This window comes from Nesoenas mayeri (genome assembly GCF_963082525.1).
Source record: "Nesoenas mayeri genome assembly, chromosome: 7".
NCBI lineage: Eukaryota > Metazoa > Chordata > Aves > Columbiformes > Columbidae > Nesoenas > Nesoenas mayeri.
This window is the reverse complement of record NC_137551.1, coordinates 8,585,577-8,601,886: the sequence shown is the minus strand read 5'-3', so window position 1 is coordinate 8,601,886 and position 16,310 is coordinate 8,585,577. Positions and strand designations below refer to the sequence as shown.

The 16,310-nt window shown below is 39.2% G+C and overlaps 1 protein-coding gene across 2 annotated transcripts in view; it reads right to left on the bottom strand.

Moving 5' to 3' along the window:
- Positions 1 to 16,035, bottom strand: part of ANK3 (ankyrin 3) — a gene marked incomplete at both ends in the record, with an annotated part of 196,456 nt that extends 180,421 nt beyond the window's left edge. For both annotated transcript variants that reach the window (XM_080347592.1, XM_080347593.1), the window contains one exon: positions 15,922 to 16,035. In XM_080347592.1, coding sequence (XP_080203718.1) covers positions 15,922 to 16,035 — 114 coding nt within the window. The remainder of the gene's footprint in view (positions 1 to 15,921) is intronic.
- Between the last annotated feature and the right edge of the window lie 275 nt (positions 16,036 to 16,310).

Here is a 16,310-nt window from a genome sequence, read left to right as displayed (position 1 = left end):
ACGCTGCAGCAGCAGCTACAGGGGACAGATATTCCCTTTCTTCCAGCTTTACAGTATTCTCTCTGATTTAATCACCACATTGAATACCGGAGAACAGGCTCGAGAATATGGGAGAAAGTCTGTAACTGAAGCATATGAACTAAACAAATAACAGGAGAATTACCAAGAAAAATACTTATTTTGCTCACCCCTACCCTCCCCACACACAGAAGTTGAAGAATTGTGAATTCTTTGTCTGGTTGCCATGAAAACTATGAGACGTAGCCTTGCCTCAGAGGAAATGATGATATGCTCACACAGTGAATAAGAGATGAAGACTGCATGGTCCTACCTCAGCAACACAAAGCTGAGTCAAAGAGAGTCTTTCTAAAATCCAGGCATGTGTGGATTCTAATCAGCTCTGTTTATAACGTATGATCATAGTTAATTGTTCATTAATTCCACTATGTCATTTGTTCAGAGATTATACCCTCCACATAATGAATGTTTTGGGGTACTCTCCAGTAGAGGAAATTAAAATAGATAATAGCTGTGATTTTAAATACTCTTCTTAGCAATCTTAGGTTTGAATCCATTGACCCTAACTAGTTCTTAAAAGGTTTCAAAACATCAAAAGATTGTCTATGCTTTTGAAAAGGGAAACGCACATGTGTAACTCATCATACCTACAGAACTAATGCATTCCTCTCTAGCACTGGGCCTCACCCTGAGAGCCCCACAGGTGATGGGAAGGGGGACAGCCTCAAACTTCCTGGTGCATCATTCATCCCCAGTTCAGCAGGCAGCCCAGGTTTTGTTACTTGCAATCAATATTAATACCACTGCAAACACTAAATGGAGTAGTCACTAAAAGAGCACACAGCATGAAATGCCTGTATTAACCATAACAGAGATGTTAATGTTTCACTCCTGGATTTAGGAAAACACTTTAGCAAATTAACTTACTCCACTTTACAGGATGAGATACACTTGTGCAATGTCACACAGAACATGCTTATATGAATAACACCAATACTTAACTATTTTCCTGCTTATTTGAGACTCCAGAATCACGGATATGTCAAGAATGACAGTACATGCTTAACTGCCAGCACCATGGGCTTGTATTTCATTTCACTTCCAGTCTTAGCGTAAGCTGATCCTTAATAGTTTTCACAAGACTGAAGTTGCTATAGGGTCATGATGTATTTGGAGGGCTGTGACAAAGAGAGCACTGTTACTGATTGAAGCGGCTCCCTTTGCTCACAACAACAACAATAAAACAGGAGAAAAAGCACCAAAATATACAAAAATTATTTTAGGATCCCTCGCTGAATATAAATGACACATTGTAATAAGAATTTCCAGCTTTCCAAAATACTCGCAAACAATTTCAAAACAAAACAGAAAAATAAAGTAAAATCCTTTGCTTCAACATGCCAAAATAAAGCTTTCAAGTGACTAATTTTTTTTTTTTTTCATTTTCAAAATTTATGAGCTGTTTGGTTTTTATTTTTTTTCATTTGGGGTTTTTGGTTTTGTTTCTTTTCCCTGTTATTGACTTAAATACTTTGTTAAGCTTACATCAAATTTGTTTATTTTTCAACTTAAGAAACGCTTATCTGAAAAAATTGGCCTGAATTAGTTGCTAGGCTTTGGCCAGTATGTTCCAAATTTACATTTGCTTGTAGCATACAAATAACCACCCAACAGAGAATTTATATACTTACGTATTACATATTGGATTAATAGCTCTCTAACACCCGCCATATAATGAGTTAATTAGCTGCTTAAAAAGCATGATTAAATCAATAATATGAGTGCAATTAGCAGCTGTGACATAGTGCTAGGTGGCCTTCCTTGCCTTTTTAATGGACTTATCATTGTTCTCATTTTCAAGGTTTTCTCACTGTCGGTGTTTGACCATTGTTTACTCATGTACAAATATTGATAACAGGTTTTTTAAAAAAGCACCTATGAAGAAAACTATGTCTTTGAAATGACAAATTTTGCTGCTAGTCAGAATCCCCCATATTTCAATCTGCTATTCAAGGTGAATTATGTCATCTGCAGATGATGGCATCTCACAGCGCTCACATCCATCCTTGTGTGCACAGAGCTGCGATAACTGACAGCTTTTCAGGACGGGCCTTGTCTTCTACAAACTCACTGCCTTCTGATGCACTAAGCACTGTGGCCGCCATTCAACATAAAACTTAAGACTTGGCCCAGTTTTAAGCACACAGTGCTCCCTCTGTATGCAACTGAATTACAAATAGGCTTAAACTTAAGTGCACACTTAAGTAGTGGATTAGTGCTGGATTAGTGCCAGAATATTTAGCATTTTTGACTAACCAGACCCATAACAACCAAAGCAAAGGTATCACACAGTCTGCTTAGTCATTTGTGAGCTCTGAGAAACAGTGGTGCACCTTTTTATTGTCTGTTTTTCCGGCTGAATGCAGAAATACAAATTAAAGAAAGATTTCAAAACCAGAAGCTGCTCAAAGTTTTTCTTTCTTGTCAGATCAACATATAAAGCTGATCAGCCTATCTAGTTGCAAAATATTTTGCTTTCTGAAAACTAAAATCTGTGGCTGGTACATAGCATCATTTTTCCCTATGCATTTCCATCACAATAGCTAATACATTATTTGCAGCTAGAGATTTTTATAATCAGAGCAAAGAGAATCTTTCCTTGATCTAATACAAAGAAACTTAGTTCTCTAGAGGGAGAGATTTGTTTAATTCTCTCTTTTTGATGAGATAGGTGAGTTTCCCTCATTTTGCAGGCTGTGCTACAAGTGGTTTGACTCCTTCCCAAGTGCACTCCCATTGCATTTGGCAGCATCATTCAGAAAACGCAACGATGTCACAGCCCATGAGTCCAACGGTTTTAAGTCATTCCAAGAGCAATGTAACTAGACTTGAAAGACATGCAACGTCTTTTAAAGTGAAATCTTAATGTTTGTAATGCATCATAATGGAAGGAAAATATTCTCTAAAATACCAGCAGTATGTATATGATGCATAGCTGAAGGACCAGCTTTCCTCCGCTGACTTCACTGAACTGTTACTATTCAGTGCCAGGACAGCCATCAGCAGTCTCCCACAAAATATAACCACCCTTCTCTTATTACAGAAGGAAGTCTGAAATCCAGTATTATCACTGCTCTGCTATTAAATATTCTGGTTCTGCCACTGGCAAAAGTGCATGTTGACATTCTAAGGCTGGTTAATACACTTCAAGTTACCTCTGACCTTGTCCTCTCTTGCCACCACTCTTCCCCTGAGCAGCCACTAATTTGTCTTCATCAAACAGCAGGATGTATTCAAAACAAGGTTGCTATATGTTAAACCTAAATGATACTGCAGAAAATCCTCCCTAAAGCTAAGCAGCTCTAATCTGTGACTGCCAAATACAAGAAGTATAGACAATCACGTTTATTGAATCACAGCAACAAGCTACCCGTGAAATAAAACTGATGCCAGGCAACTCTCGTGTTAATAACACTTCATATCTTCAATTTATATTTGCATGAACAAAACTGTCCAAGAGGCAAAGGACTGAATATTTATCTGAACAATAAATACATAAGAGAATTTATATTAACAAAATCAACTGCCGCTAATTAACATGCATGTTTCCAGAAAAAAAAAAAAAAAAAAATTAAAACAGACAAAACTGAACCAACAGGAAGGCCAGGAAGACCCAATGAGTTACAAAGTTGCAGTCAGAAGCCTCCAAAAGCTCTGGGAGGGCTTTTGCTGGCCAGCTTTGCAAGATCTCCCCCCACTCTCCTCCAGCTTTATTTTTTTCTCTTCATCTATTTCCTCCATGTTTCATTAAGATAATGTTTAGTTTGAACATTGATATATTCTGTGACTTTATTTTCCTCTGGAGATATTTATTACCTTTGTTCTTTTTTCAGACAACTATTTTCTAGGAAACAGGCAGGCACAGAGCATGTCTTGCAAAAACTGGGACAGAGATTCTGACTTGTCAAGAAAATGTGAGAAAATTTTATTGCAAATGAAACACACAGAAAGACATGAAGCTGAATTTTGCATTCACCCTTCTTTAAAAAGTAAAAGCAATATATTTTGTTTAGCAGAATGCTATTTCAGGGAACAATTTCTATTTTGTAGGCGTAAATTAATTGCTCAACTTTGTACCAGAAATATCTTAAAACTGACAAGCCCTGATTAATTTGTGGTTACCTCTTTCTCTGTGGAACTTGACAAAGCACTCCGCTACATATCCACAGCATAAATTCATGCAACCAGGTAATGGATAAGAGATCTCATCTTTTCAAGGACTTAATCAGATGCAATCTCTTGGATGTCCTCCAACCAATTAAATTCTTCACCCTGCTATATAAAGCTAGAGGGTTTTTATCTTTTTGCCTACTTCGATGCCTGAATTTCTCTCCCAACAGGGCAGCATCCCTGTCAGGGGAGGAGGGGTTCCCAAGGACAACTGCAGTCCCACAGCAGCAGTGCAATCAGAGAGCAGCAGCCCTGCAGGCAGCCCGGGATTTGCTTGCTTGCAGTACGGCTGATGCTGGCAGGGAGGAGAGCCAGCCCCTCAGCCATCTTATCAGCCGTACATCACCTTCACTGCTCACGCAGCATATCTGCACCACACTGAAACGAACCGCAGGCCACCCTGAACTCAGCAGGGTTTGGAGCCCCATCCCCAGCAGAGACTGAATTTTGATGGCTTTGTCCTAATTCTGCTCCATCCCCTCCCAGGATTTATCTAGCAACTCGGGCTAGGCAAAGCATTGCGGGTTAATAAGGAGCTCCTCAGAATGAGGAGTTCATCTCCCAGCAGCTAGTTACAGCCAAAATAAAGCCCAGCTTCTGGGTCAGCCACCTGAATCACTCCTTCTGTATCTTCCCTTTCATCACAGCTCACATTTAAACATTAAGGCCCTTTCTAATGCTTGCATTCCTTTTTTACTGATCTTCTTTCAAACCCATTTGTTTTAAAAGTGCACCAGCTTTGTTTGCTCATTTGCGTTTGGTAGTAAACAAGGAGAAAGGGGCAGCTCTGCTCTTGGGGACAAAGGGTTCCTATTTTGAACAGCTTCCCTGCAGATCTTGTTTGGTCACAGCATCTCTTGGCTTTCCAACCCAGGGCAGATTGTGCATGTGGCCTTTCAAGCTGAATTTATTGCATATGTTCAGTGGTTCTTCTAATTGAACTTATGACTTGACCATGATTCAGTGAGTTTAGCTTCAAGGATAACAGGCACATAGGTCAACAAGAAGATACATACAATGTTATAAAATACACTACACATTTAGCCATTTTACATTAAATTCATGCACTTCTAAAACCAGGATTTTGACAATTTTCCTGTATCTTGGGTAGGCTAAACAGAAACAATCTTGAAAGGGCTTTACAAAATCTTTGTAAGCAACACACATTTCTATCTGCAATTTAATTAGTATGATCAGTTGTTATAAAACAGCCTCTCATTAATAACGTGGTATACTATATAAAATAAAATGAATCTAAATAACAGTAAATCGGATATTTATACTGAATATCAAGGGCCATAATTAGAATTGTTACCATGAATACTTTTTCTCCACCAAAAGCTTTTTTAAAAGCATAGACTTCTTTAAAAAAAAAAATTTCCTCCAGAATTATGGCAAGACACCAGCAAAATGTTCCCAAGAGCTGTGGACACAGCCAGTAGGTCACACACCAAGGCAGCACTGAGCAGTTCCAAAGTCATTAAAAAACTTTAAACCTGGCATGGGCCTTATTTTGTAGCCAAGGCCCTTACACAAGGCATACAACCCATATTCTATATGAAGAACAGAAAAACAGTCAGTACTTGCCATTTGAAAAGAGATCCTTAAAATTCAGAAAAAGAAAATATGGAGGTATTTTTATAGAGAGGGAAACCAGAGATTAAATAAATTGCTTAAGATCAAATTGGAAGAGTCGATGGGAGAACCCCCTACATCCTGTGTTTGTTGCTTGGATGACTTGGAAGTTTGCTTACTTTTATCTTTTATGTGGGTAGTGTGTGCTGAGTGTGCAAAACATCTATTAAGCCTTCTTTAAGCATAACCAGACATTCTGTTATTACAAAAAAAGTAGACAGGAAAATATCAGATAGGAACATCAAACAACATATACTTTCCCATAACTGTTAAAAAGCATTTGCTGTTCCTCAGGCTGCCCTACTTAGAAACTTTGACTGTGCACCCACTGTCATGAGAGATGTTTTCCTCTCAACATCTTTTTAATCTTTTCAGACCGGTAGAAAAACAGCAGTCTTTAGTTATCAGAATTTTGATGTTTAACAGCTTCAAAGTGCTGGTGGTTTCAAGTTAAATCAAGTGGTAGGAAAAACTAGGACTGCAGTGCATTCACCAATTCTCCTTGAAGATGTTTTCTTTGCTTAGATGGTAAAAATGTAATAAAGGAAGCCTTTCCCACCCACTTCTCAGCAATATTTCACTATGGGATGTTTTAACTTTTCACAGTCTTGTGTAAGAAAAAGGAAACTATCCAAAGCCACCCTCCAGAACATACTGTCTGCCACTGCCTGGCCAAAATAATGCCTGTTTAGAGAGAGGCTTCCTCAGCACTACAAGAAAATGCTGCATTTACTCTACCCATAGATCGAGGCTCTTTTTAAACTTGCTGCGCCATGCTGTGTCTGATATAATGTCTTTCTCCTCTTGGGGGATCTTTCCCCTCAAGCATGGAGAGCACTCCAGGCTTATTCGCCCGTGCTTCAAGGTCCAGTCAGCAGAATAATATCTGCATTAATTTCCTACAGTTCGGGCATGAAAACATTAGTCTCAGCACCAGAGGTGATTGCTAGATTCATACAAATCCCAAGGGGGCAGGAGAACAGGTTACAGATTCAGATTACCCAGACACTGATATTTCCTCACAGGCCAGTGGTAAATTCAGCTGATGAGATGGTTGCAAATGCTAAACATTAGACCAGTGATTAATGAATGAGAAATGATTGCAATTTCAGAAATACCATGGTAGGGTCCAGAAGGGGTGGTGATGCCGTTATGGGACAAAGAAAAAAGCTGTGTGGGAGAAAATAAAATTGTTCAACCTATGAAGGAGTCTCATCTAAAGCTACAAATGCCTTAATTTATAAGATACTCTGATTACAACCCTGGAAAAATCACTCAAAAGTTATACATAGCTAGCTACAGTCAGTGGCTCGGTTCCACTTTTCCCTTACGTTAGTAAAATTCACCATAAACTCATGCTGGGAAGTGGAGGGAATATCTGTTCAGTGGATATTGCACAGCTTTTCTAAAGGTTCTCAGAGAACACTGGAGGCCACCTCCAGATGGGTAAGTTTGGGGATAACACACAGGACACATCACTGGGAAGGACAACTGCCCAGCTAGCTGTGACAATCTTAATTAACTGAAAGAAGTCAATGATGGAGTTATTTTACATCCTGACATTTAAAAGTAACTCCCCAGAAAATGAACTGATGTGCTGAACAGAAATTGGATTCCACAACTGTATTTTCTACCAATGACCAAACAGGGCATGTAAAAGTATGGCTTCTATCAGAGGATACAGGCAGGATAGCATCGCTGTGGTTTCTCATTTTAATATTGCCTTTAAGGAAAGTGCTAAAAAAATATGCAAATCAGTGTGCTGTAGCTGAAAGGTAGATATTAACAACTGCACTTGTGAATTGTTCTGAGTTTGTGAACTCAGAACATGATGCAGAAACTACTGGTGATGCTGTCATTTGAAGAATTTCAAATGAAAAGTAGCAGAAGTTAGAAAAAGACCATTGAACTTTTTGATCTAATGACTTGTTCTTTCAAATTATCTTTTTATTAAAAAAAAAAAAAGTATTTGTAATTCCTTTAGGAATCAGTGATAGAAAGGAATCAGAATCACACTGTAAATTACATCTATGAAGAAACAAACAACAGAGACTCACTGTGGGAAGCAGGGACACTTTGGAGATGCCTGAGCAAGGGCTACAGATACACTGATGCAAAGCACCGGGTGGGGAGTCACAGTCACACCCCTGACCACCACCTCCCCTCCTGCTTTTGCCCTGCGCACATGCATTACATATACGTTTTCTTGTACGTATACCTTTGACTTGTACGAGGTTTTTTGTACCCGGCCAGAACTCTTCAGCAATCAGAGCACAAAGGTGTCATGCAAGCAGCTCTTTAAAAGGGCACCAGCTTGGCACATCCCATCATTAGCAGAGAAGAGTATTTGTGTTACACTCCACAGTTACTCCTCTGAGTGAACTATGCAAGTACTTGAATTCAGATTAGCTACTAGTTGCTTGTAGTCTATCAAAGTTCAAGGATTTGTGTAATCATGGTGCTTACTTTTAAAATACATTTATGCAAAAACAACCACTCCAGCAGCCTCAGGAAATCCTTTCACCGCAACTCGGAATTCAGCAACTACCTGACTAGTCTTCTGACTTCCCTCCCAACTCTTATTCCAGCAGAGCCTGGATACTTAGTAACATCTTGTTTCAAAAGGCAGATGCCACAGGGTTAAGGATAAGGTTGCAGCTCAGAGCTGAGCGGACAGGATTTCACAAAAAAAAAAGGATATACTTTGCTGCTTTCAAAAATACCTTCCATATTCTACAAAAATATAAACAATTGACATACCCTCATCCCCTCTATGTATATTTACTTAAAGGGATATTACAAATGAGTGTGGAATACATTAATGTAGTTCAGGCTCATTTAGTGACCAGCGAAGTTTCCTCAATATGCACCAAAGCTGCCACTTCAGAAATCTGCTCAGAATCTACAAAGCACTTTTCTATAAGCCATCATAGACTTCTTTGCAGAAAGCAGGCAGTGATTTCCACTGACATTGGATCAGGTATCGAAGTGACACATGCACCCCTTCCTGCACAAGTGAAGGAAGCAACAGGATCACAGCGATTTCGGTATTGTACAAATTGCTAATTGCACAAATGACTAATTGCACAGGTGAAGCACCAGGCACTCCTGGGAGCCTGCCTGGCTCCTGCTAGAGATGGGGCCACCAGAGACACCAAGTTTAACACTACTGATGAATATTTTCGTTGAGGCAACCTCCTCTCTAGGCACTGTGATATATATGTCACGTCACACCCATGAAATAATTGCAGACTGCATCTGCACACCTTGTCATGAGGGGGTAGTGGACACCTGTTAAGGTACTGACCTGCACCTCCTCCTTGGGCTCATGAGCAATGAGTGTGTTCTGAGGCCTTGGATACTGCTGCTTTTATCAATAAGTAACAGCTTCTATGAAGTCCCATTAATTTCAGCTGGATAACTATGGAGTGGGATATATTTTGTATAAACTAGGATACCAGTATTTGCACAATTAACTAACCTAAAAAAAAACCCATACAAATGAGCCCCTTCTATTGTGTCTGTTTTCTGTTTAATCATAAATGATCTTCAATGAAAAATTAGGAAAACACTGAAATTAACAACACTCACACTGAGATTTAAAGTTGATAACCATGATGGCACAACATGTAATATATTAGACCCCTCAGCTACCTAGTAAGCTGAAATCCAAAACTGTGAATAACATCTAGCTGAAGAACCAATGAGCCGGGTAAAATACATCATTCAGGTCATTGAAATAAGCCATAAAAAAGTTTTCCAAAATAATGCTCAGATGAAGGTAACTATGCAGTACAATGTGTCTTGTATCTTTCTGTAACTACAAAGGCAAAATAAAGTTTTAGTTCTGATACATGATACAAAGGGATGTACTTAGCTTATGTACATCTCAGAGCACTAACAACCTCATCTGTGATCAATTCACATTCCTAAACAGTCACAGCTTTTTAAATAATGGAGAACTTCAGCTTACTGACAAAATTATGATTTTTTTTTTTTAATAAATACATCTCAGAGTGAATTTTCTTTTCAATTAGAAAAACAATCTTATTTCAATCGAGTTCTCCTATCCACATTAGTCTTAAATACTAAGGAACCATTCTGTTGTATTTCCCTTTCAAGTCAGCACACAGTGATTTCAACTTTTGTAAAAAGAAAAACAAAAGCTGACCACTTCTGTGAGCATCAGGAACAGACCACCACATAGACCACTGGCCACCACAAAGGGAGGGTTCACACAAACACCATGCTCAGGCAACAAACATACCAGAAAGATTTTTTTTTAATTTAACTTTTTAAGTGTTACATGATCCCACATATCCACCATAGACACCAGAGCCTGATGTGCAGAATGCCCAAAGCTCTCAGCTGAAGCTGCAGGGCTCGAGGATACTTGGTAGTTACTAGGTTGGGTTTTTTTTAAAATACAACTTACAACTCAGATATTTTTCTTCTCTATTTCTTCTCTCTACCCACATCACATACACCAAGAGCCTGGTTCTTAGCCCCCGATTTCAGTCAAACTAGGTTTGATTGAGTCTACACTCAATTTTAGCAGGTGCTCAGCCAGTTTCACTCACAAATATTTTGGCTTTCAGTAAAAAACATTTAGTGAATAGCCAAGGGGAACTGTATCCAAGTAGGTGCAATTTACTATAAAGCCATCAATTCAGGAAAGAGGTTGAAATTAGCAGTGCTTTGACTTTTGGCGCAGGGCTGAATATTCATAACCACGTAAAGAGATTTTATTTCTTTATTTAAATCACTGTTCACCAAACATAAACTTTGAACTGCCTTTTTCTTCTAAAGCATCCACTTTCTCTATAGGAGACATTCCCTACTACTCCCTCCCCTTTGGCTTTCCCCTCAACAACAACAACAACAAATAAAACCCAGCCTGGGTAGAAAAAACAAAAGGATAAAAGACTCCATTAATATCAACCAGGTAGCTGAAATAATATTGATTTATACTCAGTGAGAGTCCAGCTCTAAATCTGGTCACTGAACAACCTCCCTATAATGGTGAGGTCGCCCATTGTTAGTCCTCCCTCTTCCGCATCTCCTCCCATCACAGGGGCTGGTAACATTAAGCATAACACAGTTTATAACACAAACTGACATTTGCATAATAACTAATGGCCATCTGTTGTGACAACACAATCCTGAGGCATCAAAAAGGTGAAGAGGACAAGGTAAATTTGGTAAAACTGCCAAAATAAAAATATAGAAGGATAACAGTGCAAAAGCTTTTTCTGGGTTTATAAACAAGAATGTAACACTGAGCAGTGCCCACTTCAAATGATGCTGTAGTGCTACCCACACAACATAGTGCAATCTTTTCATTCCTATGGGGGTCATCTTCAAAGAAAGAATTGTTTTTCCAGCTGAAAAAGAAACACACTTTCACTGCCAAACCCCATGCTAGTAAGAATTCCACACTGCTCGTATATATCCCATCCACCAATGCCCCTAAATATCTATCAAAAATATCTTCTAATTATTTAATTAGATTTGCCTCTGACAGAGTTTCATGTTCAAAAATCAAGGATACACGTGAAATTTTCCTTGCAACTAGGAAAGATTCACTGACTTAAATTTTTTTCCTTCAGGCCCTAAATCTACATGATCTTTTCATTTACCGCAGGTCATGTTCCCAGATGTTAGAGCAACATCTGCCTGGTTTGTACCTTAACACAAATGAGTTAAGGAACAATAATTTGTGCCCGAACTACCTGGATTCTACTACTGTCAAGTTCAACTGTTCAGAAAACATGAAACAGATCATCTAACCCTGAGATTTGTTCAAAAATCAGAAAATTGATTTTTTTTTTTTTTTTTTTTTTTTTTTTTTTTTTAAATAGATGGGGATTTGTACTTGCTATCTGAGTTAAAAGCCTTTACGCTCACATTTCAGGTTTTGCCTGATAACAGGTAGACTTGTTTGCAAGTGAAAACTGCACCAATTTCAACCTAATTTGTTTTTAAAACCATAGACAATTAATTGCAGGAGCACGCGCCTGTCCGAAAGAAAACTATCCCTGTTTTCCTCAAATCTGCTTAATTGTCACTAGGAAGTAAACTGAAGAAGCCGCTTGCACTGAAGCTGGTCTGCACGCAACCCTTTGCTCAGGCTAAATGTGTGGGTGCAGACAGTGAATTTTTTTCATGAGACTCATACTGAAATCTTGATGCGGCTGAGATCCATAAAACATTTGACAGCCTCAAAAGAGCTGAGGGGAAAAGAAAGAGTGGGAGTCTCTCAGCTAGAATATGATGATGTCCTCCTGGGGTCCTGCTGCCCCAGGAGATGTTTCCAGCTCTACTACCCAGGGCAGTCCAAGCTGCGTCCCACAGGCCCTCACAACCAGGAGAAGAGCCCAGGCCAGAAGATGCATAAGCTTCTCAAAACCACATGAACAGCTGCACACCTACAGGCTGATCATTCCTGATGCATTTAAATTTATACCCATTAGGAAATTGCAGGGCAATTTTTCTAGCATACCTGAAAGTTAAGTAAAACCTTCAAACACTGTGAGCCTTATGATGAAATTACTAGGTTTTGCCACATTGGCATCCATTCTTTTCCGTGCTGCCCACAAGTTTGTAGCAGCAAAGGACATGACAGCAGCAGCCGGGCTTTGCGTTATGCTCAAGCTATCCTGTGTTCCTAAAGAACAGGCTAACTCCTGAGCACTACACGCAAATGGAAACCACTTCAGTCCTACTGAATATTGTATAAAACATAAATCATTGAGTATGTGCCAAGAGCTGCCCTTCTCTTCTACTATGTACTGAACAGAGAATATAAAAAAAAAAAAAAAATTAAGAGATTTCACCTTTATTTTAGGAACAGCACTGACTAAGCAACTAATTTATTTCCAGACATTATTACACGATAAAAAATTTCTAGGTTTCACAAATCAAGCAATGCATGACAGAGCCGCACTATAAGGAATCAAGCAAGTCATCCTATCAATCACTTATTGGTAAGGCTGGCTTGGCTTGTTCTGTGATACCATTTAAAGCTCAGGTCTGCCCTTGGGTGTATTCAAACTATCCGCATGTAGGACACTGCACAACCATCCAGAGGAAGGATGGTTTGAAGCTGTAATATAAACTTGAACAGACTAAACGAGAAACCAGTATAATGCAGACCCTTCACTGTACTCACTTCACTTGCTGGCCCCATCCCTTTCTCTTGCATGAGTTAAATTATTTAAGCTCTGAACTTTCAGAAACATCTTGAACTCAGGCAAACGAAAAGAGCGTGGTGGGCCCATAGGACACAGAAGCACAGTGTCTCTACAGAGCTAAGTGAGGCCATTTGAAAATCTCACCTTGAAATTGAATGGGATTGGATATAATACAGTGGGTTTGTTTTGTGTATATCTTTAAAAAGGTCATTCCTCTCCTGCAAGTGTTGAAACAAGCCTTCACAGAAACCTTATTACACTGTTAATTGCTTAACCGGTCAAAAGCAGTGAAATATTACCCTCAGAATGCAATCCTCAAACTAAATAGGAACATAAATCAGCATGACTGTTGCTGGTATCATCAACTCCAGGATGCTGGGTGCTCTCACCAGCCTTACTTTCTAACCATTGGCTGCCTTAGTCTCCTTACTGTATAAATCATCCAGAAATGTTAGCACTCTCTGGTGTTTCAATGTGATTTGAAGACCCTAAAGGATATTTCCATATACCACTAAAGCAAAGGGTTAGTTTTGTGCAGTATCATGTGATCAACAACAAAAAAAAAAGCCCTCAATACTGCTTGCTTGTGGGTGGTGCAGAGGAACAAGAAGTGACTCACAACTCATAGTGGAAAAATTGGGGGGAAAATGTTTTAAATAGTCAAGAAAGTACAAAATGGCAAGCCACAATTATTGGACTTCCTACGCCCTATGAACTGGGTGGCAAAACCATATCTTTGCTATGAGAAGACTGATTGCAAAACATATGAATGTTAACTGAAGCAGTTGCTGCTTTTTGCTCCATTCTCCTAGTACAGTGAGTCTCTGCATGCTCAGAATCTGCAAAGTCCTAAGAAAACCCAGAAAGAAACTGGAATAAGGTACAAAATTCCAGTGTGACATGAAGGGGTTGGGGGAGGGGCCAAACCCAAATAAAAGCCTGTCATGGATCAAAAGCTCTAAATTTCATCTCATTCTTAAGGTGCATAAATAGAACGCTGAAAAAAATCCACACATTTGAGATTAACAGGCTGATATTTATCCATGTGCCACTCTGGTTGCTATGAGATTTCCTTTCTACAGCAATGAGTTGTATAAACAATAAAGCATTTTTGTCCACAAAGCAATTGTCTCACCTCACTGAATTCAAGAGTCTCTCACTGCTACATCCCTTCTATATTGTTCTGATCACAAACTGTAAGAAAGCACCCTCACACAAAGACAGTATATGGGTATGGTTGCGCATGCTATTGTTAAACTTGAGCACATTAAGTACAACGTGGGTTTCCCGCATCACGAGTAGTTAGCTGAGAGACTATACATTTTCACTTACAAGCCATAGATAAATATAGCCAGCTCCTAAAATTCTTCACTCTCGTGGTCATGTTCAGATGGGGTAAAAAAAAAAAGCACCCTGATAGCTACATTACAGACCTGCACATAATCTAAACAGCAAACAAGGAAAATATTACTAATTCAGGCCAGTTTCAAAAGGCAGCACCTCAAAATTGGCCCCAAAGACAGAATCTGATTTTCACACTTTCCTTTAAATATAAAGATGATTCGGAAGATCTGTTTGTATACATTTACACAGAAAAAATACCTACAGTTAACATGCTGCAGTACATTCGCTGCAGCCATCTAAACAGCCTCCTAATGTGCTCACTAGAACAGAAGGCAGTGGGTTTCTTAGTGCTTTTCATTATATATGGTACTGCCATGGCAGAGGAAAAAAAAAGAGAAAAGGGCAAGGAAATACTGACTCTCACCCAAGCAAAAGATGCACATATGTTAGAGGAAATGTACATGTCATTTAGGAAGCACATGCACTGCTTCTCTGAGCATATGAAGATTATCCAGTTCCCCCTTAGGGGGATTTCACAGACACAGAAATACTACATACCCAGGTTTCTGTTAAGACAACTGGCTTCTTGGTATGTTCTTGAAAAATGATAATAAAACTCAGCCAAAAGCAAGAAATTATGGCAGGGCCTTATTTCCACAGAGCAGAGTACAAGGTGTCATTTCTAAGGACATAGCCACAGAGCTGCAAAGTGGCTGGCCTCTTTATCTGTCATTATGACACAAACCACAACTATTGTGCTTTATACCTTAGAGAGAAACAGTAAAGCTGGAATCACAGAGAGACTCCTGAATCGAACAATGAGCAATGCAGTGCCTACTGAATTTTTTAGATCCTGGTGTGCTGGAGGGTTTTCTGCAGCTAAGACGAATCTACAGCAGAGGAAACCCAGGCTCTGCGATCTTAGACACCTATTTCCCTAACAAAAGAAAGTTGCTAATAACAGATTGTTACAGCTCCGTTCTTTAAAACAGCTCACCCTTAGGGAAAAAGAGAAATGCTGAAACACCTTATTTCTGTAACATTATCCTAAAACCAGATATTGCAGAAGCCAAACATGTGACACAGTCCCAATACAAAGAAAAAAAAATCTGCCTCCACACACATCCCTTTTAAGTACATGTATGTAAGGCTAAACTGTGATGCTGTTAAACCTATGAGAAAGCTCAGCATTTAACCTCATATCACAGTTACAAACTATTATCAACTCTCAGTCAGTTTGGTATCACAGTAACACAAGTGATTTATCTGGGAAATGAATGCACACCTTCTGCATCAACGCTGCAATCAACTAATATCCAATTAAACATTCAATTGCTTTGCAAACCCCACAGCCATGGTTATCAATGCTGTTTCACAATGTTAACAAATTACTCCAACAGCTACCAAGTTACATGCAAGAAAAAGCTTTTATACTTCAGTTGCAAGGTAAGAAAATTAAAACAAAAGAATCCCTGTCAGAATTTGGCACAGATCTAGATACCTTTTTCTTCCGATCCCGGGATCTTTTCCTGTGTTTTCTTTTTTTCTCAGTTTCTTCATCAGCATTAATTTCTAAATCCCTGGTTTTCTTTAACTGTGATGCTGCGTGAGCCATAATGCATTAAAAATCCTTTACAACAACGCTGCCTTGTAAAAGGTGATTTCCTCGGGCACCTTTCACCAGCCCTTACAGCAAATGTTCCAGTGATTGGAAGGAAATCTGTGACCAGAGCCAGAAACACATTCAGGATGCAGAGATCTCACAGAAGCCTGCAGTCACTACAAAAATACAGAGTTGCAGATTTCTTCCTATACCTTTCTGTACCTGAACCTCGACACAACAGTGCAGCCATCGTAATGCATTTAACGTAATGAAAAAGACAGCTGGGA